Source organism: Acinonyx jubatus, chromosome C1 (genome assembly GCF_027475565.1).
Source record: "Acinonyx jubatus isolate Ajub_Pintada_27869175 chromosome C1, VMU_Ajub_asm_v1.0, whole genome shotgun sequence".
NCBI classification, from domain to species: domain Eukaryota; kingdom Metazoa; phylum Chordata; class Mammalia; order Carnivora; family Felidae; genus Acinonyx; species Acinonyx jubatus.
In genome coordinates, this window is record NC_069381.1 from 35,676,321 (window position 1) to 35,700,679 (window position 24,359).

Genomic DNA, 24,359 nt, shown 5'->3' on the forward strand with positions numbered 1-24,359 from the left:
CATATGTTCACACAAAAACTTGTACCTCAATGTTCACAGCAGCATTGTTCATAATAAACAGCCACTGAGAGGTGACAATTCAAATGCCCATCAACAGATGACTGAATAAACAAAATACAGTCTCAACAGAACACAACCATAAAAACAAATTAAACACTGATACACAGTACAACATGGATGAACCTTAAAAACATTATGCTAAATGAGGAAAGTCATACATAAAAGACCATATACTGTATAATTCTATTTATATGAAAACTCCAGAATAGCCAAATCCACAGAGAGAGGGGTTAGTGATTAGTGGTTGTCAGTTGATTAGTGGTTGCCTTAGGGCAAGGTGATTGCTGACAGTTATGAGGTTTCTTTTTGGGGTGATGAAAATGTTCTAAAATTAGACAGTGGCAGTGGTTATACAATTCTATGAACATACTAAAAAAAAATCACTGAACTGTACATTTAAAATGTGTGAATTTTAGGGACACCTGGGTGGCTCAAGTCAGTTGAATGTCCAACTGTGGCTCAGGTAGTGGTCTCATGGTTTGTGAGTCTGAGCCCCTGATCAGTCTCGTTGCTGTTGGCATGGAGACCTGCTTTGGATCCTCTGTCACCGTCTCTCTGCCCCTCCCCAATGCATATGCACTCTATTTCTCTCTCTCAAAAATAAACATTTAAAAATAAATAAAATGTAAAAATAAAATGTGTGAATTTCAGATTATGTAAATTAGTATCTCAATAAAGTAGCCTTAAAAAAAAATTAGGACAACAATGGGGTTAAGTATCCGACTCTTGGTTTTGGCTCAGGTCAAGCAAGAACTTGTGGTTTTTGAGTTCAAGCCCCACATCGGGCTCTCTGCTGACAGTGTACAGCCTGCTTGAAATTCTCTCTCTCCCTCTCTGTCTGCCCCTCCCCTGCTCACTCTGTCTCTCAAAATAAATAAATAAACTTAAAAAAAATTAGGGTGACTGATGAGGGACTGGGAACTTTTAGTGCACTATGCAAAGTATTTTCTCATTGCAAGAAAAGAAGACTCATCATTAATATACGGACCAGACAACTATCACCTTAACCCAAAAATCAACCTTAGCATTATAAGTCAATGAGATATTATGTATTTTATAATATGTATTTTTTTATTAAAAATTTTTTTATTTACTTTGAGAGAGTGCACAAGTACAGTAGGGGCAGAGAGGGGGGAGAGAGAATCCCAAGCAGGCTCTGCACTGTTAGCACAGAGCACAATGTAGGGCTCAAACTCATGAACCATGAGATCATGACCTGAGCCAAAACCAAGAGTTGGACACTTAACCAACTGAGCCACTCGTGTTTTATAATACTGTGCAGAACAAGATATAGCTATGATGTATTCTAATATTTTGATGTTAATCTGTCAAGTTTCTACATGTACACTTCAGAGAAAAATACAGGAATTAAAGGAACAAATTAAATGACAACACAGAATGCAACTGTATAAAACCATTCTCAGGATAGTCTCAAACTCAAGTGTCACTGAAAAATAAGGTATGCTAGATTAAAGAGACATAAAGAAATTAAAGTGTTACATGCAGGGGCACCTGAGTGGCTCAGGTGATTTAGCGTTTGACTTTGACTTAGGTCATGATCTCACGGTTGGTTTATGAGTTTGAGCTATCACTTGGAGCCCACTTCAGATCCTGTCTCCTCCCTCTCTCTTCCCCTCCTCCACACACATGCGCTCTCTCAAAAATAAACATTAAAAATAAAATAAATAAAAACATTATAAAGTATTACATGCAACAAGGTCTTGGATCAGATACTAGTACTGAATAAGCTAGCTATATGATTATACTTTAGATCAACTGGGGGAATCTAAATAGCACCTGGATATGAGAGGAAAAGAACATTTATTCACATGAAGAGTGGGTATTACCAACTAAAAAAGCAAGGTGTAAGTTAGTCTCAATTTCGTAAACTAAAAATAAAAACCTACATATATGTGCTTAGAGAAAGATCTGGAAAAAGTGTACCAAAAGTCACATTAGTGATTTCTAGATGATGAGAACGCTTTTATTTTTGCATATGTTTATTTCTTAATATTCTATCCAGCATATGTACTGCTTTTATAATAATAAAAGAATCTTTAAAAGAAAAATCATATGGGGGAGCTTTAATAAACTCACAGTGCACAAGCCTTACTCCAGCTAAATTTTAAAAAGATTGAGAACTACTGCTTTTAAAAACTGGGAGTGAATATGGGGTGCCTGGGTGGCTCAGTTGGTTAAGTGTTGTTGGACTTCAGCTCAGGTCAAGATTTTGCAGTGAGTTCGAGCTCCATGTCTGGCTCTGTGCTGACAGCTCAGAGCCTGAAGCCTACTTCAGATTCTGTGTCTCCTTCTCTCTCTCTCTGCCCTTCCCCAGCTCATACTCTGTCTCTCTCTCTCTCCAAAAAAAAAAAAAAAAAAAGTTAAAAATAAAAAAAAACAAACAAACCTGGAAGTGGATAAAAGGGAAAATTCTTGTCTAAGATTGTCTTTAACAAAGACATTCATGTAAATTTTTCACTCAGGAGTTAGGAGACTACCCTAAATAAAGGCAGTCACAAACAAAATCTACAAGGAGCAAATTATATTAGCCAATTTTATAAATCAGCGTCTTTGGTTGAAAAAAAGAAACTATATTTAGGTAGATTAAATAGAAAAGGAGTTTATCAGAAATATATTGGGAGTTCAGAGAATGAATGAGGGCCTCCTTGACTTTGCAAACATGCAGAAACCAAGGTAAAACTAAGCAGTCAAAATTACCAACCAAGGTCACACCACAGAAGAGTCCCAGGAAACCCCCCCCACTGGCACTGCCACAACTACTGCCACCAGCCAATGGAATGGATTCTAAACTGTCCTTGCTTCTCTGCATCTCTCACACCAGATGCAAGTCCTCAGTCAAGTGTATGTGATTGCACAACGTGGGTGACAACTGCCAGGTGTTCAGGACAGAAAGTGTATGTGTAGGTATGTATATGTGTGTATGCATCAAGTTATATACACACAGCCTTTCCAGCTTCCTCTCCCACTAAGATTCACAAAAAGGCTATATACGAAGGGGGTTAAAACGGTAAACAGTCAAAAGAAAACAACAAAGGATCACTTTAAATCCCAATTAGAATGTCTAACACAGGAATCTTGCCAGTTTTCCCATCAGTAATAAACTTTAATCACTGTGCCACCTTCCGCTTCACTGTTCCAAAAAACATTTCCTGAAAGTAATTTCACAAAATATAAATTTTTTGAAGAGTAAAATTTATTAACTTTTTTCAAGTAATCTCCTTTCCAATACTGCATCATTCAATGGTCACCAACACTTGCTGCAACCATAACTAAACACTCTTAACTCACAAAAGTTCCAAATAATAGTATATTATAGAAATATATTTATTACCTAATGTAATCCAGACACATTAAAATTTGCCAGCTATGAGATTCAGATAATTAAGAGCATTAGATTTATGCAAGTACCTGAAACCATAAGGTTTTATAAACAGCAAAAATGTTTTCATAGCATTTGCTTCAGAAGTCACTGTATCAACTACGCTACAAACAAACAAGCCATTCAACAGTGATAAACTTTTATCAAATTCTTGCAGCTACACTGACCCTGAAAGGCTCCAATTCCCTAATAGGGAAAAGACTACTTGTCACATCTAAAAAACGATGTATAGGGGCGCCTGGGTGGCTCAGTCGGTTGAGTGTCCGACTTCGGCTCAGGTCACGATCTCACTGTCCGTGAGTTCGAGCCCCGCGTCGGGCTCTGTGCTGACAGCTCAGAGCCTGGAGCCTGTTTCGGATTCTGTGTCTCCCTCTCTCTCTGACCCTCCCCCGTTCATGCTCTGTCTCTCTCTGTCTCAAAAATAAATAAACGTTAATAAATAAATAAATAAATAAATAAATAAATAAATAAATAAAACGATGTATAATTTTTATAACTGATGGGTGTAAGTAACAGTAGTGAATAACTATCACAAGACACACATTTTTACTTCAAGTTCATCTTACCTATAACCATTTCTTTTTTTGAGAGAGAGAGAGAGAGAGAGAGAGAAAAGGGGGCAGAGAAGACAAGAGAGAATCCCAAGCAGGCTTCGCGCTGTCACCACAGAACCCAACATGGGGTCCGAACACACGAACTGTGAATCATGATCTGAGCCAAAATCAAGAGCTGAATGCTTAACAAACTGAGCCACCCAGGCACCCCAACTTATAAGCATTTCTAAAATCTCTTCTGAAGAATAAACTTGGCTTCCGATCCAAACATTACTTTTAAGGTAGAAGAGAGCAGACAGTATCTAGCCGGTTCTGCCACGTACTTAGCTGGGTAACTTTGGGCAAATCACTTCATCTCATTTTGCTTCAAATCTTTATCTGTAATTTGGATACTGTTGGAACGTTGAAAGATTAAATGGTGAATACAGGTAGTGTTAAGAATATGCCTGGGGGCACCTGGGTGGCTCAGTCAGTTTAGCATCCCCTTTGGCATCTGACTTCAGCTGAGGTCCTGATCTCAGGAGTTTGAGCCCCACATCAGGTTTTGAGCTAGCAGCTTGGAGCCTGATTCGGATTCTGTCTCCTCCCCCCTTCCTCCCCTGCTCACACACTTTCTCTCTTTCAAAGATAAATAAACATTTTAAAAAATTAAAAAAAAAAAAAGAATATGCCTGGATGTTTTCCCTAGGGGTGTGGGGAAAGAAGTGCCTGGCCTATAGTGAGCATTCAATAGGTGCTAAGAATAAAATGCTTAAGGGGGTTGGGAGTGGGGCATAAGCAAGAGGAGAAAAATTTTCAAACCAAATACACTGAGAAAACTACTCACTAGTAACCAAAACTAGAAAACAAAACCACTGCAAACCCAGCACACTCAGCTCAATTTTACAACACCATAAATACATACTATGAAGAAAAAAAGGACAGGAAAAAAAAACTGCTTGGAAAATTAGTATTAAGTTGGCAAATGAAACACTCCATTTTATATGCATATCAAAGGAGGACAAATAACTCATTTAATTACTCTATGCTACTCAATAGACAAATTTTAAGAAAATGATATGAGAACCACTGAACCTGAAAAAAATAATCCCCAAATGCACAGAATCACCTATGAAGTTAGTCTTCTCTTTATTCCCAATGCATCAAAACTCAATCTAAGCTTCAATACCCAACTACCAATTCATAAGAAATTAGAAAAATCTCAAATGTGGCAAACTGTGCCAAATAATCTGACTTCAACAAAGTGCAAGGGGGGGGGGGGAACACAGAAGAAACATAAAAATTAAGAAGCTTGAAAGAATGTCAATTATAGTATGTGGGAACTAGATTCTGATTCAGATAAACTAAAAAGTTAACAGAAAAATAATACCTAATAAAGAAAAAAAGAAGAACCTCTGCATGCAACATTCTGTTCAGATTTCACTAAATTTCATTTGATTGGTAAAAGGACATTCATTAAAGACAATTTCATACATTTTATATAACACTTATGAAATATTGTTATATATATACATATATAAATACATACATATATATTTTTTTGTTTTTTAACATTTATTTATTCTGAAAGAGAGAGAGACAGAACGCTCAATCGTAAGTGGGGTAGGGGCAGAGAAAGAGGAGAAAGAATCCCAAACACGCCACACACTATCAGCGCAGAGCCCGGTGTGGAGTGTGAACTCACAAACTGAGATCTTGACCTGAGTCGAAGTCAGATTCTTAACTGACTGAGCCACCCAAGCGCCCCATGAAGTGCACTGTTTTTAAGAACTCTACAAATATTATTTACCACAATAATTCTACGAGAAATTACTATTATCCCCATTTAACAGAGGAAGGAAAAGGCACAGAAGAAATTTCACTTTAAACTCTCCAAGGTCACAAAGCTGTAAGTGGCGATGCTGAGATTCAAACCTGGCTGTATAACTGGTGCCCTTAATTACCACACCATGTCATCTCTGCATCAGATGTGGTGGAAACTGAGCTTCAGAATCAGAGAAAGGCGCCTGAATCCAGATCTCTCATTATGTTATGTAAATTACGTAATTTCTTGGACCCTCTGTACACTCACTTGTAGAAGGGATAAGATTATCTATTTATTAAAAAGTATTTTGAGGAATTATATACATTGGGTTATATACTAGACTCTATTATAACCCATAGCTTATGAAGCCCAAAATAAACTACCCTTCCCACCATATCTCGTAAGACTAATTAAAAAGTAGAGCTAATAATTCATAAACACATAGCAGGAACACTGGAATACCTCTACCTTTTAATTAGCCAAAGAGCCCTCAAAACAACTTTTCAACATACTTCAAAGATAGCAATCATTCAGAAAAGAATTTTTTATATAACAAAATTTAAACTTACAATCAGCAGAAATAAGAGTTTGAAATCTAAAGTATAGCCAAACTTAAATGAATTTGATTTTTCTGAAAACAAAATGTATTCCGCACAAATAGACCTAATGCTCAGAAAAGTGTACCAAAACTTTGTTCATGCTGGTGATTCTAGCCTGACATCTGGTTAACATAAGGCAAAGCAGTTTTATCATAGAAAAGGAAGGTAAACATAGTAAGTATGTTAAAAGTCAACTCCTTTAAGAAAGACAGCTTTCTATGTTGTTATCCTATGAACATTTTCCACTTATGTGTTAAACTACTAAGTTCTTTGGTGGCAAGACATTTTATGGTCATTTAGGAATTTCTAAACACCTTAGAACACCCAAACTGGCACCACAGTATAGCCTCTATCATTTCTTGAAATGAAAAAAAAAAAAAAAATAGTAATAATAATAAAGGCTGATTGTTTGCTTTAGTAAAGGAAAATAACTATTTGATTCCTTTAAATACTTGCCCGGGATATTTGCAATCATCTATAAAAATTCGAGTCACAAAACATTAGCAATATTTTACCTTATTAGTTAAAATTACCTGTGGACAAAAGTTCAGCCATTCTTAACTATTTTTTTTATAATTTTTTTTAATGTTTATTTATCTTTGACAGAGAGAGAGAGAGAGAGAGAGAGAGAGAGACAGAGCATGAGCGGGGGAGGGGCAGAGAGAGAGGGAGACACAGAATCTGAAGCAGGCTCCAGGCTCTGAGCTGTCAGCACAGAGCCTGACACGAGGCTTGAACTCACAGACTGCAAGATCATGACCTGAGCCGAAGTCGGACGCTCAACCGACTGAGCCACCCAGACGCTCCAACTATTTTTTTTTTACTTAACTAGTTTGTTGTAGCCAGTTTTGTTTTGGGCACACTAGAATTGGAAATAAAAATCAGAGTCTGATTTAGAAATGACTTGGACAGCTAGATCTCAACACACCAAATTCCAGACAACGGCAACTACAGTCACATATGAGGTAACATATTATCTATGCTGTACCTCGATTTTTCCACCCATCTATTTGGGAAACCATAAATAACCCACTACAAAATTTACCTTTTCCATGAAGTTTTTTTTTTAGTTGAGATCCTTTAAAATTTTTGTGCCTGTCAACTTTCTAATAGTCTCATTTTCACCAGTAAAGACAGCATTCATAATGGTGAAGCACAATGACTTAGAAACAGATTGCCTAGTTATCACTGTTACTAAGTACATACAATTTAACCATAAAACAAAGATATGCAATCTGCTAAAGTATGATTCAGAATTGTGTACTGTATCTATAACAGAATTTAAAAATGAATTATAAGCAGAGGGCGCCTGGGTGGCTCAGTCCGTTGAGGGTCCGACTCTTGATTTCACCTCAGATTATGATCTCCCAGTTAGTGGGATCAGCAGAGTCTGGCTCTGCAATGGCAGCTGGGAGCCTGGTTGGGATTCTCTCTCTCCTCTCTTTCTGCCCCTCCTCCAGCAAGTGCATGCTCTCTTTCTCAAAAAAAAAAAAAAAAAAAAAAAAAATTAAACATTTTAAAAATAAGTAGATAGGAATTATAAGCAGAAATGTGTCCCAGATTTCTTATCATTCCAAACTTATTAAAATGGTTGCATGTGCCCCCCTCAGCCAAGCTTTTAAACAGCCACTGATGAGAAAACCCGTGGATTCCATTTATTAAAAATAAAAAGGCTTAGGGGCACCTGGGTGCCTCCGTCGGTTAAACGCTGACTTCAGCTCAGGTCATGATCTCACAGTTCGTGAGTTCAAGCCCCACGTTGGGCTCTGTGCTGACAGCTCAGAGCCTGGAGCCTGCTTCGGATTCCGTGTCTCCCTCTCTCTGCTCCTTCCCCACTCGTGCTGTCTCGGTCTCTCAAAAATATATAAACATTAAAAAATAAAAAGGCTTCCTAACATCCCCCCTTATTTCAAGATCTCTGATAAGATACTATATACAGAATCAATTGAAAGAATATTTACATCAACATGTACAAACTATTTTGAGCATCTAAGTTTATGGGTTCAGTAGGCAAATGGCCAAACACAAAGCAGTTGACTTGTAATTTCTATAGAGCACTGCAAGTGTTTTCCTTGTAAAATCACCAAAATAATTTAAAAACAAAAAAAGATCCTAGGAGCACTGACAAAACACATTCTTTTGTGTTAAAAGAATGCAGTATGTTAAATTGAAACTGACTCCTTAAGGAAGATGACAGCTTATTTTATTGTTAATTCCCAAGTTCTCATTCACGATTAGCATTTTTATTATTTTATCTTTTAAGCAAATTGCAACCTGAAACTCAAGCACCTTCCCAAACACTGAAGTTATCTGTTTTTGATTTCCAGTCTATGCCTTTTTGTTTTCAGTTAAACTGGATCTGATGGCTTAAAAAGGGGGGGGGGGGGGGAGAGGGGCAAACAAAAAGGCAGCCTTTTGTTTGAAAGGGCACAACAATCAGCCACTCCACATCTAAAGTTCGTTTTCACTGGTTGTCTCACAGAGTTGCAATCAAGGTCCCAAACTTAAGAGCACTCTGATTTCCTTTCAAGTATTACACAGAAAAGACCAGAAAACTCCAGAAGTCCGTCAAATTACCAATCTGAGTCTTCTGAAGACTACCAATCACTTTAGTTTTGGACTGGATTTACTCAGGAATGTGTGAGTTCTGTTACTAAAACATGACCCACACCATTAGCTGGGTTTTTTTCCTGGTAAGCAATAAATATCAAAGTTAAGAATAAGTATTTCAACAAATATGACAAACCAACCTCAGAGCACAAAGTTGGCTGATAAAATTACCATCATAGCACAATTTCAAAACTATAAGCAACCACACACACACACATACACCCGCACCCACTCTTACGTAAACTTTTGGAGTAAGCAAACTTCTTTAGCCTCACCTTTCTTTTCACCTAGCAAGGACTCTTCAAGACACCAATTGCAGGAAGACCAAAATATCAAAAGATTTAGCTGCTGCCCTCGTAGAAGAAACGACCAAAAATTAAGACATGGTAATGTATTTAAGTTACTGAAGCTTAGGGCACTTCCCAAGCTACAGCCATTTTAGATTCAGCCTTTCTTTTGAATTGCATGGGGGTGGAGAGAGGTAGATTTAAAACAGTAAAAAAAATCCTCGTTAAAACTCTTCAACATCGACCAGCTTTTTTTCGGAGGAGGAGGCGATCCGTAGGTGTTGGATATCGACTTAAATCTAAATCAAAGAAAATACCTCGCTACCACGGAGAACCGAAACGCTGGTGGTTAAAGCTCTTCTTTTCCCCTCAGAGGTCCCACATTTGACTTACACTATTTTTTCCTCCTTAGGTTTTCCTTCACTGGAAAACAAAAGCCCTTGGTTCTAATTTAAGAAGGGGAGAAAAAAAAACCCGTAAACCAAGCCACTCAACCACCAACAAGCCGGAACGCCTGGAGAGGAGCCAGAGAGCCGCAGGTGAGCGTTCCGACCCGAAGACCAAAGTTGAAGTAGAAGCGCTCGGGCAAAGCCGCTGCAACACTCGACTGCAAAGCTCCTCGCGCGGGGGAAGTGCCCCGTCCGAACCACAGGACCGCGGGCCCTTCGGCTCCTCTCCCCCTCCCGGGGCCGACCTATACCAACCACCTGTGAGAGAGCCTCCTTCAACTAGTTTCAACAGCCGGTTGGTCAGGCACCGGGCGGAGCCCCGAGCCGGGACGACTCAAGATCCCCTACCGCCCGTTTCCCGGAACCCCTACTCACCCGGCAGTAGCGGGGCTACAGATAGGGAGCATACGCGGCGTCTGAGGGCGCGTCCCCAGCTTCCTGATCCCGCAAAGGTGGAGAGCCCACAACCATAACAAAGCTCTTCCCAAAATGGCTGCCCGGCCCACACGGCCCAGGAGGGGCAAGAGGGGGAGGAGCGACGGCCAGCCGGGCCCTCCCCCCTCCGACCACGCCTCGCACACGCCCACCCGCTCGCACCTCCCACAGGAGCGCAAGCGCAGGAGCCCTGTTCGGGTGACCCTGCCGGCGCCCCACGCAGCCAACGTTCCGCCGCGTGAACTGCAGTTATTCCGTGCGTGGTCCCCAACCCCCCCTTACAGCCGCTGGAGACAGTGCCCCCACCCGTCTGCCGACTTGAATTCTCTGCCCTTCCTCGCGCCGGTTGAGAGGGAGAGACCAGCCGAGTTTGGTATCCCTTCTCTTATCCCCCGGCCCAACACCAGGGTCTGGATGCGTGTGAATGAGTCGGTGGGTGGGTGTGTATGTGTGTACTGTTTTTCCCCGCCCCTTCGTCCTCCCGTACCCCACTTCTGAGCATGCTCGCGTCCCCAAACTACCCGTACAAGTACTAGCAAACCGGCTTCGTAGGATCCCGTGTTTTCCGACCCTTCCCACCTTCCACTCTTTCCAGTGCGCGCGTCGTTAAGACTTCAGCCCCCAGCGGGCCACACCGCCCGGCTCTTGAGGCCTGCGCGGCTGGTCCCGACGCGCTATACCCGCTGGGAGTGGTAGTTCCGCCCGATGTCTGGCGTCACGGCCTTGGCCCAGCGCAGGGCGTATTTCTGTCCGGAGCCTGCTCCTATGCCTGGGTGGAGAAGTTGTTTCTCCGACCCAAAGCCTCATTGGATATCGCACTACTGGAAGGGGCGGCGCTGCCATGACAGAAGGAAATAAAAGTGAAAGCCTATCGCGATTAGAAGCGGTTATTATTACGAAGAATTCGCAATGGGCCCACCCTGCACAGGACGCTAAGCAGCCGGGAAGCTAGATTACCTAGAGTCCTGAGGCATTGGAGGAAGCGGCCAGCGTGGGCCCTTTCAGCTCTATTGTTTTCAGATGAACGCTCAAATTGCTCGGCGCTGTCTCCTTTGATAGACTGAAATGGAGGCCCAGAGAAGACACGAGACTGTCCAAGGTCACAGAGCTGATAAATAAAAATTAAAACAGAGGGTGACAAAGAATGATCTAACTTTTCAGATCAACCCAAACCAATGCTCTTATCACCATACCTTTCAGGGAAGCAAAAGTCCTGCCCCTTGTACTCTTTTTTAAAATAATTTAAAAAAATCTTTATTATTATTGAGAGACACACAGAGTGTGAGCAGGGGAGGGGCAGAGAGAAAGGGAGACAATCCGAAGCAAGTTCCAGGCTCCAAGCAAGCTGTCAGCACAGAGCCCGACGTGGGGCTCAAACTCACAAACCGGGAGATGTGACCTGAGCCGAAATCCCACACTTAACCAACTGAGCCACCCAGGCGCCCCCATACTCTTTATTTCTTAATACGTTTCCAGGTCCAAGCAACGAGAATGGAAATAAAAACAGTTTTGTTTTTCTTAGTAGTTCAGGACCCTAATACATTGTAAGATGTGGCCCATCGATCCTAGAAACCCTGTTATGAGTTCCAGGGATGGCAAACAATTTGGCCAAGTCACACGACCTAGACTCCAAATCTCTCCTACCACTATCACTTGTCATTGTTTCAGTAGTTACACTCTACCTTCCCGAACTCGGAGGGGCAGATTCTGCTGGCTGGGAAACCTAAAAGAAAGACCATTCAGGCATCCTACAGACTTCAAAAGCTGGCTTCCAGAGTTAAGATTTAAAATAATAACCCAAGATGGAAAGCCTGGCATGGGAACCAGTTCAGCGCCGGTCAAGTTCCCACCCGGACTGTTCCCCAACCCGCCCCTTCTCAGGAAGTGGGGAGGGACTGTTACCACCTACGTGCCGGAAGTTGCCTTTTCCTGACTACCTGGCTATTCTGGCGGCTCAGCTTTATTTACATCTCCTGATTCCAAGGTGGCAAGTAAGTAGCAGGGCGACTGCCACAGGGTGCAGATTGGGAATGGGGTCACCAAGGGTTGAGAGTAAATCAAAGCCGCGAGCACTGTGGGGCAGTTTCCCGAGGATCCTTTCGTCCACACACTTCTCTCAAATGTTCACTCTGAGGCTTTGCAGTCTGCAAGTCTTCCCTCTGGGGCAGTGGAAATACCGTCCGTTTTCACCTAAATTGAGCGGATTAACCCTTGGTTCTTTGCCCTTCATTTCCTCATCAGTTGCCGTCCCCGGGGTTTAGGCCATTACTCTTTCCCTTTAACAACCAAGAGTTGGAAATCACATGGTCATAGTGCATAGGGAGTCCCGAAAGTGAAAAGAGCATTGAGATTTTAAGTGGGGGTGGTCCGGAAAGCTCTTACGCAGGTGATTTTGAGCAACAGTGAGTGTGGGCCCCGCAGATATATGTGTTTGAAGTCAGGAGTGGGTGTAAGTGCCATCTAAGATCTATTCGTAGGACCGGGATAACCTACCTCCCTCCGTCTTTATGTTATAGAATGAAAACATTGACTGGTATGCATACAGGATTTTTCTACCCAGCCTTAAGAGCTGTAACCTAGAAATTAGTTCATTAAAATGTTTACTTAGGTAGCACATGTGGTTTTTGGATCTTTTAGACACCCATTCTCCTGATTAAGAGTGAAACTCATGTAAGACAGATCTAGATTTATCTTCTCACTCAACCACTTACTGGCTGCTTATATTAGACAGGGTTTGTAACCATTTCCCCTTGTGTAAGGTGGGAATATAGTTAATACTTTTTGAGTGCTTACTTTATGTTAGGGACAGTTCTCAGTTCTTTACATGTATTAATTCTTTTAACTTTCAAAACGACCCTATGTAGTTCTTGTAATTATTTCAAAGATGAGTGAACTGCAACATAACAAGGTTAAATAACTTGTTCAAAGTCACATACTTGGTAAGTGGGGGAGCCATGATCCCAGCACAAATTGACTCCAAAATCTTCACTCTAATTTAACAGGCTATATGTGTTCTTTCAGCACTAAGTTGATAACGTTGTTGTATTAAATGAGTTAATGCATATAAAACACATAGTTACAGTGCTTGGTTCACAGCTAAATTGTATTGATTGCTACCATCATTTGGAACTGTAAATGCCTACCCAAAATAGGTAACTAAGGTGAAAAAAGAGAACAGAGAAGCTATAACTTTCCATTTTAATGAGAGAACTGCACTTCAAGGAAACAATTTATGCAAGGTCACAACAGCTGGGGAATTATAGAGGTGTTTGTAAGATACAAATCTTCTGTCGCTGTACATTACTTTTTCAGTTACACCAAACAGCAAAAGCTAGAAGAATGGTTCAGGGGTGCCTAGGTGGCTCAGTTGGTTAAGCATCCAGACTTCAGCTCAGGTCATGATCTCACAGTTCATTAGTTCAAGCCCCGCTGAGAGTGTAGAGCCTGCTTTGGATCCTCTGTCTCCCCCTCTCTCTGCCCCCACCTCACTTGCCCACTCGCATGTGCTCTCTCTTTCAAAAAGAAATAAACATTAATAAAAATAAAAAATAAAAGAATGGTTCAGAGATGAAAAGGATCTATCTACTTAATGTGTTACTGATTTTTTGAAGATGTTAATGATTGTTTTCAAAGTAAAATTCTTGAGTTACTACTTATAAAAAGATATGTATAAAATGAAGAAAATTAAGTGACATCTTGTTTTGTACACAGCAGCATACTTCTGATTCAGCCCCTCCACTTAGCTGTAAAAATGAATTAATCAGAACTGCCTGGCATCTTCCTGAGCAAGACTTTCAATTGGACCCAGCATGCTTCATTTCATCCAGAAGTTTTCTCAGGCATCTTCAAAGGTTGGTTTATTCGGCAAATTTTGTTGGCACTGCTTCGCTGAGGCAATAGCAGTGAAAAAAAAAAAAGACAAAAATCTTTATCCTTATATATTTAGGTGATGCGGGAAAAGGTGGGTAAAACAAATTATTTCATATATCAAGTGGTAAGTCCTCTGGAAAAATATAAAACAGGGAAGGGGAACAGGGAGTATCAACAATAAACTTAAGATTGTACTTAAAAATAGGTTGGAAGAGAGGGAATAGGCTGTGCAAGCAGCTCAGGGAAGAACATTCCAAACAAAAGGAAGAAAAAACTCCAGGATGGAATCATTCCTAGCATTTTGAGGAGTCACCAAGATTCTTAAATAGCTTTTTTTTCTTTCATTCAATGCTTTTTGAGTCACTGTTCATCTATTAGCTAGTTGAAGTCTGAAATCTGCTCACTAAAGCACAGAATCAGCAGGAAAGGTTTTTATTTTGGCTGTGACCATGAAAGGCACTGGGGAGTTTTTTTGTTTGTTTGAAGACAAAGGAAAAAATATGGTTCTGACTCTCAAGTATATGGAGACAAACACATAATTTACATTCACTGTGAGAATTATAATGGGAGTGTGCAGAAGATACTTACATAGTTATAGGAGCATTAATTCAGACTGGGGAATGCTTCATGCTGAATTTTGAAAGATGGGTTCCCTACAGAGAAAAGTAGGCAGAGACGTGTAGGAAGGAATGGAGCGATGGAAAGTATAGTTTCTATAAAGCTAAACTGGAAGGTAGATTGCTTTATCAATATAAAATAGCATTCCCACAGTAATTAACACTGCTTCTTTTGCAAGTTATAAATAGAAGAGGCAGTTTAAAATGCCAGATCCTAAAGGTGTACTCTTTACCTGTTTCTCTTTCAGATACTCCTTTCATGGGATAAGGTTAGTGGTAGGAAAAAATACATCACTAGGTTTCTATTCAGTTTCTTTTGCATGTTTTATCACTATTTGCTAGCCTTAGCTAGCATTAACATCACCCTATAGTACAATCTTTTTGTAAGTTTGATGTACTAATAGAAAGGAGATGGTTTGTTTTTATATTGTTTCAGTTTGGGATTAACTAAGAAATTGCTATTATTTTAAAATTTGTTTTTGTCTACTGGTTCTGTTTTCTCTTTAGATGCTGAAGTACCCTTTCACATTCCGACTAGGAGCCAGCAGAATAGAAACACTTTCTCTCAAGACATGTCTCCAGCAAAACTTTTCCCCTTTGTTGCCAGGGCCTTGGTTTTTCTCATCATTTCCAGTGTATATGAACAAGACACAATACTATCATACTTCCCCATGCAGCTTTAAGAAGCAGCAGAAGCAAGAAGTCCTTCCAACCAAGCCACCAGGCACCATAACTTTCCTGCTTGAAAGCCCAAAGCCACTATTATACATAATCCTGGCAGGAGTAATCCCCTTTGTTGCTCCACCACTGGTCATGGTGATGGCAAAGACTTATATCCCCTTATTAGCTTTTACTCAGATGGCTTATGGAGCCAGTTTCCTATCTTTCTTGGGAGGGATCAAATGGGGTTTTGCTCTGCCAGAAGATAATACAGCCAAACCAGACTTCCTCAGTTTGGCTAGTAGTACGCCTCCTCTTCTGTTTTCATGGTTTGCCTTCCTTATTTCTGAAAGACTCAGTGAAGCTATAGTCACAGTAATAATAGGTTTGGGGATAGCATTACACATTGAACTTTTTCTCTTGCCACATTATCCCAACTGGTTCAAAGTCCTTAAGATAGTAGTCACTTTAGTGGCTTTGCTTTCATTTGTAATCACTTTACTAGTTAAAGATATTTATCCAGAGAAAGGACTCAAGAAGCCTGGTCAAGTAGAATAAATATAAAAACTACTTTGTAGATAATGTTAGCATGTTGGCTACAAGCCTCATAAAGTTGTGTTTTGGCATCACCTTTTTCTTCTTCTCCTGTTTAGCTTTTGTTCCCCATCAGTGGTTATTTATTCACAGATTTTTTTTTTTCATTTCTAGAAATCTTTATTTCCTAGGAATTACTTGATAAGAGTTTGAAAATCCCTAACAAGTCATTTTCACTTTAGGTTACATTTTTCAGTGTGTATGAATTATACATAACATTTTAATGTTTTACTTGTTTTGAAAAACGTAAAATGAAAAAAAATATATATAAAATGATAAAAATGAAAATCCTTTTTGCTAGAGCCTTATGATCATTGAAAAAAGACATGCATATTCTCCCATAAGAGGAAAACTCTGTATCCATGATAGTTTGAAAATAATAGGTGGTTCCGTTGTGGGGTTGTCATTGCAATTGGCCCTGAGAATTGCATTTCCAAGCTCATTTTATCTGGTATAATCTAGTTATATGAGCTGAAAGGATCTGTGGCTCTAAAAGTCAGTAGGGAGCAGTATCATAAGGGGAAAGCCATATTCAAAGAAAAGCTGGACACATTTTCCAGTTTGTATCCAATTTTTATAGACACAACCCCATCTTCAAATATCATCAGCTGGTCAAAAAATTTTTTAAATAAAGTCACAAGTATGTATAAATTAGGAAAAGTAAAGCTGGAGCCATCTTGATGTTCTATCAAGCAGGGTGATCTAGTTTTACACAACTCAGAAGCTGTTTTAAAAACAGAAGCAACACTTTAGGTTCTAACTTGAAAACAGTCTCTTGAGATTGTCTTCTAAAAAAAGGAAAAACAATTTAATTGGCAGAAGACTATAAATCAGTAGGAGCACATGGGTGACTGTTGGTTAGGTGTCTGACTGAATCTCAGCTCAGGTCATGATCTCATGGTTTGTGAGTTTGAGCCCCACATCAGGCTCTGCTGGCAGTGCAGAGCCTGCAAGTGATTCTCCCTCTTTCTCTGCCTCTCCCCTGCTTGCTCACTCTCTCAAAATAAATCAATAAACTTAAAGAATATAAACCTGGTATATGTTATCTTTGGATAATGTATTCAAATATTAGTTAACTTGATTTTCATAAATTGTGTGTTGAAATCCTAGCCCCAATATCTCAGAATGTGACCTTATTTGGAGACAGGGTCTTTACAGAGGTAATAAGGCTAAAATGAGGGCATACGAGTAAGCTGTAATGTAATATTACCAGCATTCTTTTTTTATTACCAGTATTCTAATAACAAGGGAAAACTTAGAGATAAACATGCATACAGGGAAAATTGCCATGTATACATGAAGGTGGCCATCCACATTCCAAGGATTCCTAGAATACATGCCTTCCTTTCAGCCCTCAGAAGGAACCAACTACCAACAAGTTGATTTTAGACTTCCAGCTTCCAAAACTATGAGACAATAAGTTTTGTTTAAACTTCTGTGGTACTTTGTTACACCAGCCGTAGCAAACAAATATAATACCACAGAGCTAGACCTTGTTCTGATCAGTGAGAATCTTACCAATAAAACCACACAATCCTTCTTTATTAATGCAGAGAATATGTTACCTACAGTCTGACACTAAAGAAAAGAAACCTTACACTTTAGAAGCTCTTTCTCAGATTCTACTCACAGTGTTTTGGTGAGGAAACTGCTTCTAAATTACATGAGGACTGCACAAATTAAAACTTCTCTGATCTCAAATTCATCTTTCAGAATAGGGGCAAGTCACTTAAGTTAGTTGCCCAATTTCAATAAACGAGGCAGGCAAATGCACTTTGCAAGTGAATTACAGTGTATGATTCTTTAAGAAAACTGATTCTAGGGGCACCTGGGTGGCTCATCAGTTAAGTGTCAGACTTCAGCTCAGGTCATGATGCACAGTTTATGAGTTTGAGCCCTGCTTTGGATTCTGTGTCTCCCTCTCTCTCTGCCCCTCCCCCACTCATGTGCTCTTGAGCTCGCTCGCTCTCAAATATTAAAAAAAATTTTTTTTAACTGATTTTAAAGTACATCCAACTTTACATTGCACAGGACGTCTTGAAGTATATTAGATTGTCAAATATAAAAAAAATTTTTTTTTAAGTTTATTTATTTTGAGAGAGACAGAGAGCAAGCGGGGTAGGGGCATAGAGAGAAAGAATCCCAAGCAAGCTCTGCACTGTCAGAGCAGAGCCCGATGCAGGGCTTAAATTCATGAACCATGAGATCATGACCTGAGTTGAAGTCAGACACTCAACCAACTGAGCCACCTAGGTGCTCCAAGATTGTCAAATATTTTGAAGGAAGATCACATTAACAGCTGCTCAGAAAACAGATTTAAATGTAAGAACTAAATGTGCAAGTCCCTAAAGGTAAAACAAAACACTAAAAAACTTGGTCAATCCTATTAGTTTGGTGGTGATCCAGGAACACCACTAATAAACTAAGTTATAAGTAATACAAGGAAAGCAAAAATCAACATACTTTATTAGTACATTATTTTTAAAACAGTGTCATTACCCAAAAAATAATAAGCATTTTTACAATTATCTATTTACAGAGATTGTCTGGACCTGTTAAGCCCAAACATGGATTGTCTTGACAGGTTTCTGCCACCACAATACAAAATGCCTCCCTCACAGTGCCATTTTAGTTTGGCACCAGGCAATAATGAGAACTAAATTACAGTAGTATTTTTTAAATCTCTTTTGAACCAGAATGCAGATTTTCTATAACTAGAAATATTAAAGGCACATAAATTAGAGCTTCAATAATTTACAAATGATCTTGATACTTCATTCCTTGACATTTTATACATCTCAGCCAAGCATCTATGACACTTCAGACTTTCAGGATACCCCAAAGAAAGGGACACAGAGCTTTGTGTCAGCACTACTTGGGCTTTTCTTAATACATGCACATGGTTAAGTTATAGAAGAAAGTATCCTTGTGGGCCAATCCAAATATTTTGGATATGAGTGCTGAGTCTTTAATGCTTACCAAAGATTGTGTATCTAAATAAGCTGCTGATCCCTGTTAACAATACCCTGAAGAACTTTAGTAAAGAAAAAGGGAAATCAGGGATATACAAATCAAATCCTGGAATCACTAGGTAAACGTAAATATATGCAAGACCTTTAATATGTATGGTTCCAAACGACTAGTGGAAATAAATAAAATAATGATCATGTACACAAAGAATGTTCCTCAGAACTGGACAGAAAACATTCTTTAGAATGTTTCTCAGGTGAAAAATGAAAAGTTCTGAGAAGCAGTTTTGGATCAGAGTCCTTTAACTTAACAATGTCTATAAAAGCTTCATAGGTACCTACAATTCCACTTTTTCCAAGCCAGGCAGTAGGCTTTGTACTAAGTTCATACTTAGGCTTGCTCAAGTACAAGTAAGCTTTACCAAGGTTGATGGTGTAATAAAATTCCCTCTTCCCAAAGCCAAACTAAGAACTATTTAGAAAATAGGTGTTAACCTCCCACTAGGCTCTGTTACCCATTATATTATCCAATTGCACTAATGGACTATCACTAAGAACCTCCTAGTAATTCCTCACTTGCATTTTCAGCATTAAGACAAAAAATGTAAGTGAACAAAAGCTTTTTTAACCCTGTGAACAATAGGCAAAAATGTATCAATCTATATAAACATCTATACAGATAGCTAGATATTTCCCACATGTCCCTCCCAGTGTATCTGCTGCTAATAAAAAGTCTGGGGCTATTGAAAACTCCTGGCATCAAATGAAAGTAGGGAGTTGTTTCATTGGCTTTTCTCTGTAGGTTCAACTATGGCCATGGAAAATTGTGCTATAGACTGAATCATGAATGTACAGACATCTTTAAACTGTCTCACTAAAATTCTTATATCACATAAGGGTCATGTTACAGCTTGGCTTGCCCCGGAGAAACAGCTAAAGGGGCTATTAGCCAAGAAGCTTCTAGCAAATCATTTTTACAATTAGGACTCTTCCCTTAGGGGAAAATTCTAGAGCAAAAACAGCATTGCTATTGGTAAGCTTAACAAATTTGTGTGAGTTCTTTATTAATTTAGGATATGTTCCATATCTCCTCTCACTCAAATTCTTAGAAAAATCATTCTTTAGTCATCTAACCTATCAAATACATGGAAAACTCAACAGAATCAGAGGGTCCTATCACCAAATACATATGTGATTTGCAAACATTTTATTTTCAAAATGTTTCTTGTGCTCCCTTATGCTTTATATTTCATAGTACAGCAACACCACCTTCACAACGACTGGTGATCATGTTACCGATTTCTGTCCATGTATCTGAATGAGGGTTATAAACTTCAACAGAGTCCAAGGTACCTGGGGCCAAGAAATCATGGCTGGAAGATCGACCTCCAGAAACATACAGAAGCCCATTAACTGCCACAACACACATGCCTGCTCTAGGCACTTTCATCGAAGCAACTTCAACCCACTTTTCCTGGTTAAGAGGAAATAAAAAAAGAGCAGAAATCATAAAATGGTAACAGAGAAAACTGTTGAGAAATCAGATACTCTAGTTCTTTTTACATGTTTAAATTTCAAACTCACAATCCAGTCATATAAACATTTTCAAATGAACTTTTGAGTAGGCATAGACAAAAGTAACGAGTTTAGAGGAAAACAACTGAAAAACATGTTTGATTAATTATAAATCATGATCAGGAGACAATCTAGAAATCCCTTATAGGCATGCGTTCTATAAAACTAGTTCTATTGAATATAAGTAGGTAATGCGCACACACACACACACACACACACACACACACACACACACCACAAACCCACAAAGCTCCAAGAAGAAAAAAGCTTCTCTATACAGAAGGACTTTAATATGCTAATGACCTTTATTAATCTCCAAGATAATGATATGGCTATCAACACTTGCCCAGTTATTAACCACGGAATCCTTTTTTTCAAAGATCATCTAGTGGAGTTAATGATTTGCAAAATGTATTTTCAGAAAAAGTATAGATCGGGGGTCAGAAACTATAGCCTATTTTGGTGAGAATGATTTTTCCAGATTAAAAGATTATTTTAAAATATAAGAATATTTCAAATGGTGTTGGGAAAAACAGGACTATATGCCAAAGAATAAAACTGGACCACCTTCTGACACCATACACAAAAATAAGCTCAAAATGGATCAAGGACCTAACTGTGAGACCTGAAACCATAAAAATCCTACAAGACAGCACACACAGCAATTTCTCTGATATCAGCTGTAGCAACACTTTTCTAGCTAGGTCTCCTGAGGAAAGACAAAAATAAATAAAAGTAAATATAAACTGTTGGGACTACATCAAAATAAAATGCTGTTTTCTTCACAGTGAAGAAAACAATCAACAAAACAAGAAAACAACCTACTGAATGGGAGAAGATATTTGCAAATGACATATCTGATAAAGGGTTAATATCCAAAATATATAAAGTGCTGTTACAACTCAATACTATAATAATCATCATCATCATCCAATTAAAAAATGGACAAAAGACATGAACAGACATTTCGCCAAAGAAGACATCCAGATGGCCAACAGACATGTGAGAAGATGCTCAACATCACTCATCATCAGGGAAATGCGAATCAAAACTACAATGAGATACCACCTCACCCCTGTCAGAATGGCTAAAATCAAAATACAAGATGGGGCACCTGACTGGTTCAGTTGGTTGGGCATGTGACTCGATCTTGGGGTCATGACTTTGAGCCCCATGTTGGGCATAGAGATTACTTAAAAAAAAATAGAAATAAAAATATAACACAGGAAACAAAGTGTTAGTAAGGATGTGGAAAAAAAGGAACCCTCGTGCACTGCTGGTGGGAATGCAAACTGGTACAGCCACTGGAGAAAACAGTATAGAGGTTCCTCAAAAAGTTAAAAACTACTGCCTACAATCCAGTAATGGCACTACTGGGTATTTACCTAAAAAGTACAAAAACACTAATTCAAAGGGACACATGCACCCCTATGTTTATTGCAGCATTATTTACATAGCCAAATTACAGAAGCAGCCTCAGTGTTCATCAGTAGAGGAATGGATAAAGAATAGTATATGAATACAGTGGAATATTATTCACCCATAAAAAAGAATGAAATCTCCCCTACAAAAATGGCTCTTGACAAGAATAAGGGAACCACGGGGCTCATCCCACAATGTCGATGTTTCATTTTCATCAGTGTATTAGAACTATAGTTTGCTTTTTATCCTGAGTAACCTCAAAATAAACTCTGTAGGACCAGACACATGTTATACATTATCTTTAAGAGTTGGATCTATAATGTAGGTCTTTAGTAGGCAGAAAATAACAGTAACATTTTAGATTTATGCACGAAAAACCAAGGTAACTGACTACTGATAAACACTTATTTTGGAACAAAAATCTATTCATTTCCAGCCATATAGAAAAAAATAGCAACAGAAAGTGCTCTCAGAAAGTTCATTTTCTAGATTCCCAAATAAGATCACACAGAAGGTCAAAGGAATTTGAACTATCACCAAAGTCTGAAATTTATTAGAAATAAGAATCAAAATCATGCTTTACAATAAGACAATTCTATTCTTGCCACTTCTATTCAACATTGTACTAGAGGTTTTAACCAAGGCAATTAGGAAAGAAAATGAAATAAAAGGCATTGAGAGTGGAAAGGATAAAGTAAAGCGATCTCTATTTATAGAAGACACAATCTTGTATTTGGAAAATCTTAAGAAATCCATAAAAAAAGGGGAGCCTGGGTGGCTCAGTCAGTTAAGCGTCCGACTTCAGCTCAGGTCATGATCTCACAGCTTGTGAGTTTGAGCCCCACATCAGGCTCTGTGCTGACAGCTCAGAGCCTGGAGCCTGCTTTGGATTTTGTGTCTTCCTCTCTCTCTGCCCCTCCACCACTCACACTCTGTCTCTCTCTCTCAAAAATAAATAACGTTAAAAAATTTTTTTAATAAAAAAAATCCACAAAAAAACTATCAGAGTTCAAGTGCTACAAAGTTTCAGGATATAAGATCAACAGACAAAAATCAATTGAATTTCTATACACTAGCAATGAAAAATCTGAACATGAAATTAAGAAAACATTAAAGGAATAAAATACTTAGGAATAATTTTAAAAACAGAGTTCAAGGAACTGAAAATTATAAAACATTGTTTAAAGAAACTGAAGACGACTAAACAAACAGAAAAACATTCCATGTTGAAGATGAAAAGTCCTAATATTGTTGGGGCACCTGGGTGGCTCAGTCGGTTGAGTGTCCTACTTTGGCTCAGGTCATGGTCTCGCAGTTCATGAGTTCGAGCCCTGCTTTGGGCTCTGTGCTGACAGCTCGGAGCCCGGAGCCTGCTTTGAATTCTGTGTCTCCCTCTCTCTCTGCCCCTCCTCCACTCGCTCTCGCTCTCTCTCTCTCAAAAATAAATAAACATTAAAAACATTTTTTAAAAAGGTCCTAATATTGTTAAGATAGCAACACTCCCCATATTGATCTCTAATTCAATGTAATCCCTATCAAAATCCAGCTAGCTTCTTGGTAAAAACCGACAAGCTGATGGGGCACCTGGTTGGCTCAGCTGGAAGAACATGCGACTCTTGATCTTGGGTTTCTGAGTTTGAGCCCCACACTGGGTATACAGATTATTTAAAAATAAAATCTTGGGGCACCTGTGTGGCTTGGTCGGTTGGGCGGCCGACTTCGGCTCAGATCATGATCTCGCGGTCCGTGAGTTCGAGCCCCGCGTCGGGCTCTGGGCTGACAGCTCAGAGCCTGGAGCCTGTTTCGGATTCTGTGTCTACCTCTCCCTCTGCCCCTCCCCTGTTCATGCTCTGTCTCTCTCTGTCTGAAAGATAAATAAACGTAAAAAAAAAAAAAAAATTTTTTTTTAAATAAAATCTTAAAACAAGAAAAACAAAACCTGACAAGCTGATTCTAAAATTCACATGGAAAGGACCCAAAATAGCTAAACCCATTTTTTTATTTTTTATTCTATTTATTTATTTATTAAGTTTATTTATTTATTTATTTTGAGAGAGAGCATGAGCATGGGTAGGGGAGGGACACAGAGAGAGAGAGAATCCCAAAGAATCCCAAGTAGGCTCTGCACTGTCAGCGTGGAGCCCGATGTGGGGCTCGAACCCACAAACTGTGAGATCATGACTTGAGCCAAAGCTGGATGCTTTGATACCTGAGCCACCCAGGTACCCCTAAACCCCCTCTTTAAAAGAGGTACAAAGTTGAAGGACTCACACTGTCCAATTTCAAAACTTGCTACAAAGCTACAGTAATGAAGACAGTGTGGTAGTGGCATTAGAATAGGCATATAGATAGATAAGTGAATAAAACTGAGAGTCCAGAAATAAACCCTCACTTTCATGGTCAACTGATTTTCAACAGAGGTACCAAGACAATCCAATGGGAAAGAATAGTCTT

The 24,359-nt window shown here is 39.2% G+C and overlaps 3 protein-coding genes across 13 annotated transcripts in view; 1 reads left to right on the forward strand and 2 right to left on the reverse strand.

The window, feature by feature from the left end:
* GPBP1L1 (GC-rich promoter binding protein 1 like 1) overlaps positions 1–10,924 on the reverse strand; it is a 62,833-nt gene extending 51,909 nt beyond the window's left edge. The window contains exons 1-2 of one of the 5 annotated variants that reach the window (XM_053213445.1): positions 10,778–10,912; positions 9,303–9,375 (exon numbers count right to left, since the gene is read on the reverse strand). The gene's annotated coding sequence lies outside the window, so the exon portion shown is untranslated. Of the gene's footprint in view, positions 1–9,302; positions 9,376–10,138; positions 10,383–10,777 lie in introns of those variants that run through there. The other 4 variants (XM_053213438.1, XM_027059320.2, XM_015066866.3 and 1 more) reach the window with 4 other exon arrangements.
* Positions 10,925–11,479: 555 nt separating this feature from the next.
* On the forward strand, positions 11,480–22,848 carry TMEM69 (transmembrane protein 69). Of its 2 annotated transcripts, none has more exons than XM_015066870.3 (3): positions 11,480–12,189; positions 13,913–14,049; positions 15,193–22,848. In XM_015066870.3, the coding sequence occupies exons 2-3, from the start codon at positions 14,008–14,010 to the stop codon at positions 15,901–15,903; spliced, it is 753 nt and encodes a 250-aa protein (XP_014922356.1). In that variant the 5' UTR covers positions 11,480–12,189; positions 13,913–14,007; the 3' UTR covers positions 15,904–22,848. The 2 variants fall into 2 exon arrangements, with proteins under 2 accessions (XP_014922356.1, XP_014922355.1); XM_015066869.3 differs by having other exon boundaries at positions 11,481–12,189; positions 13,910–14,049.
* IPP (intracisternal A particle-promoted polypeptide) overlaps positions 18,388–24,359 on the reverse strand; it is a 41,725-nt gene continuing 35,753 nt past the window's right edge. For all 6 annotated transcript variants that reach the window (XM_053213422.1, XM_015066872.3, XM_053213419.1 and 3 more), the window contains one exon: positions 18,388–20,382. In XM_053213422.1, coding sequence (XP_053069397.1) covers positions 20,158–20,382 — 225 coding nt within the window. In that variant the 3' untranslated portion in view covers positions 18,388–20,157. The remainder of the gene's footprint in view (positions 20,383–24,359) is intronic.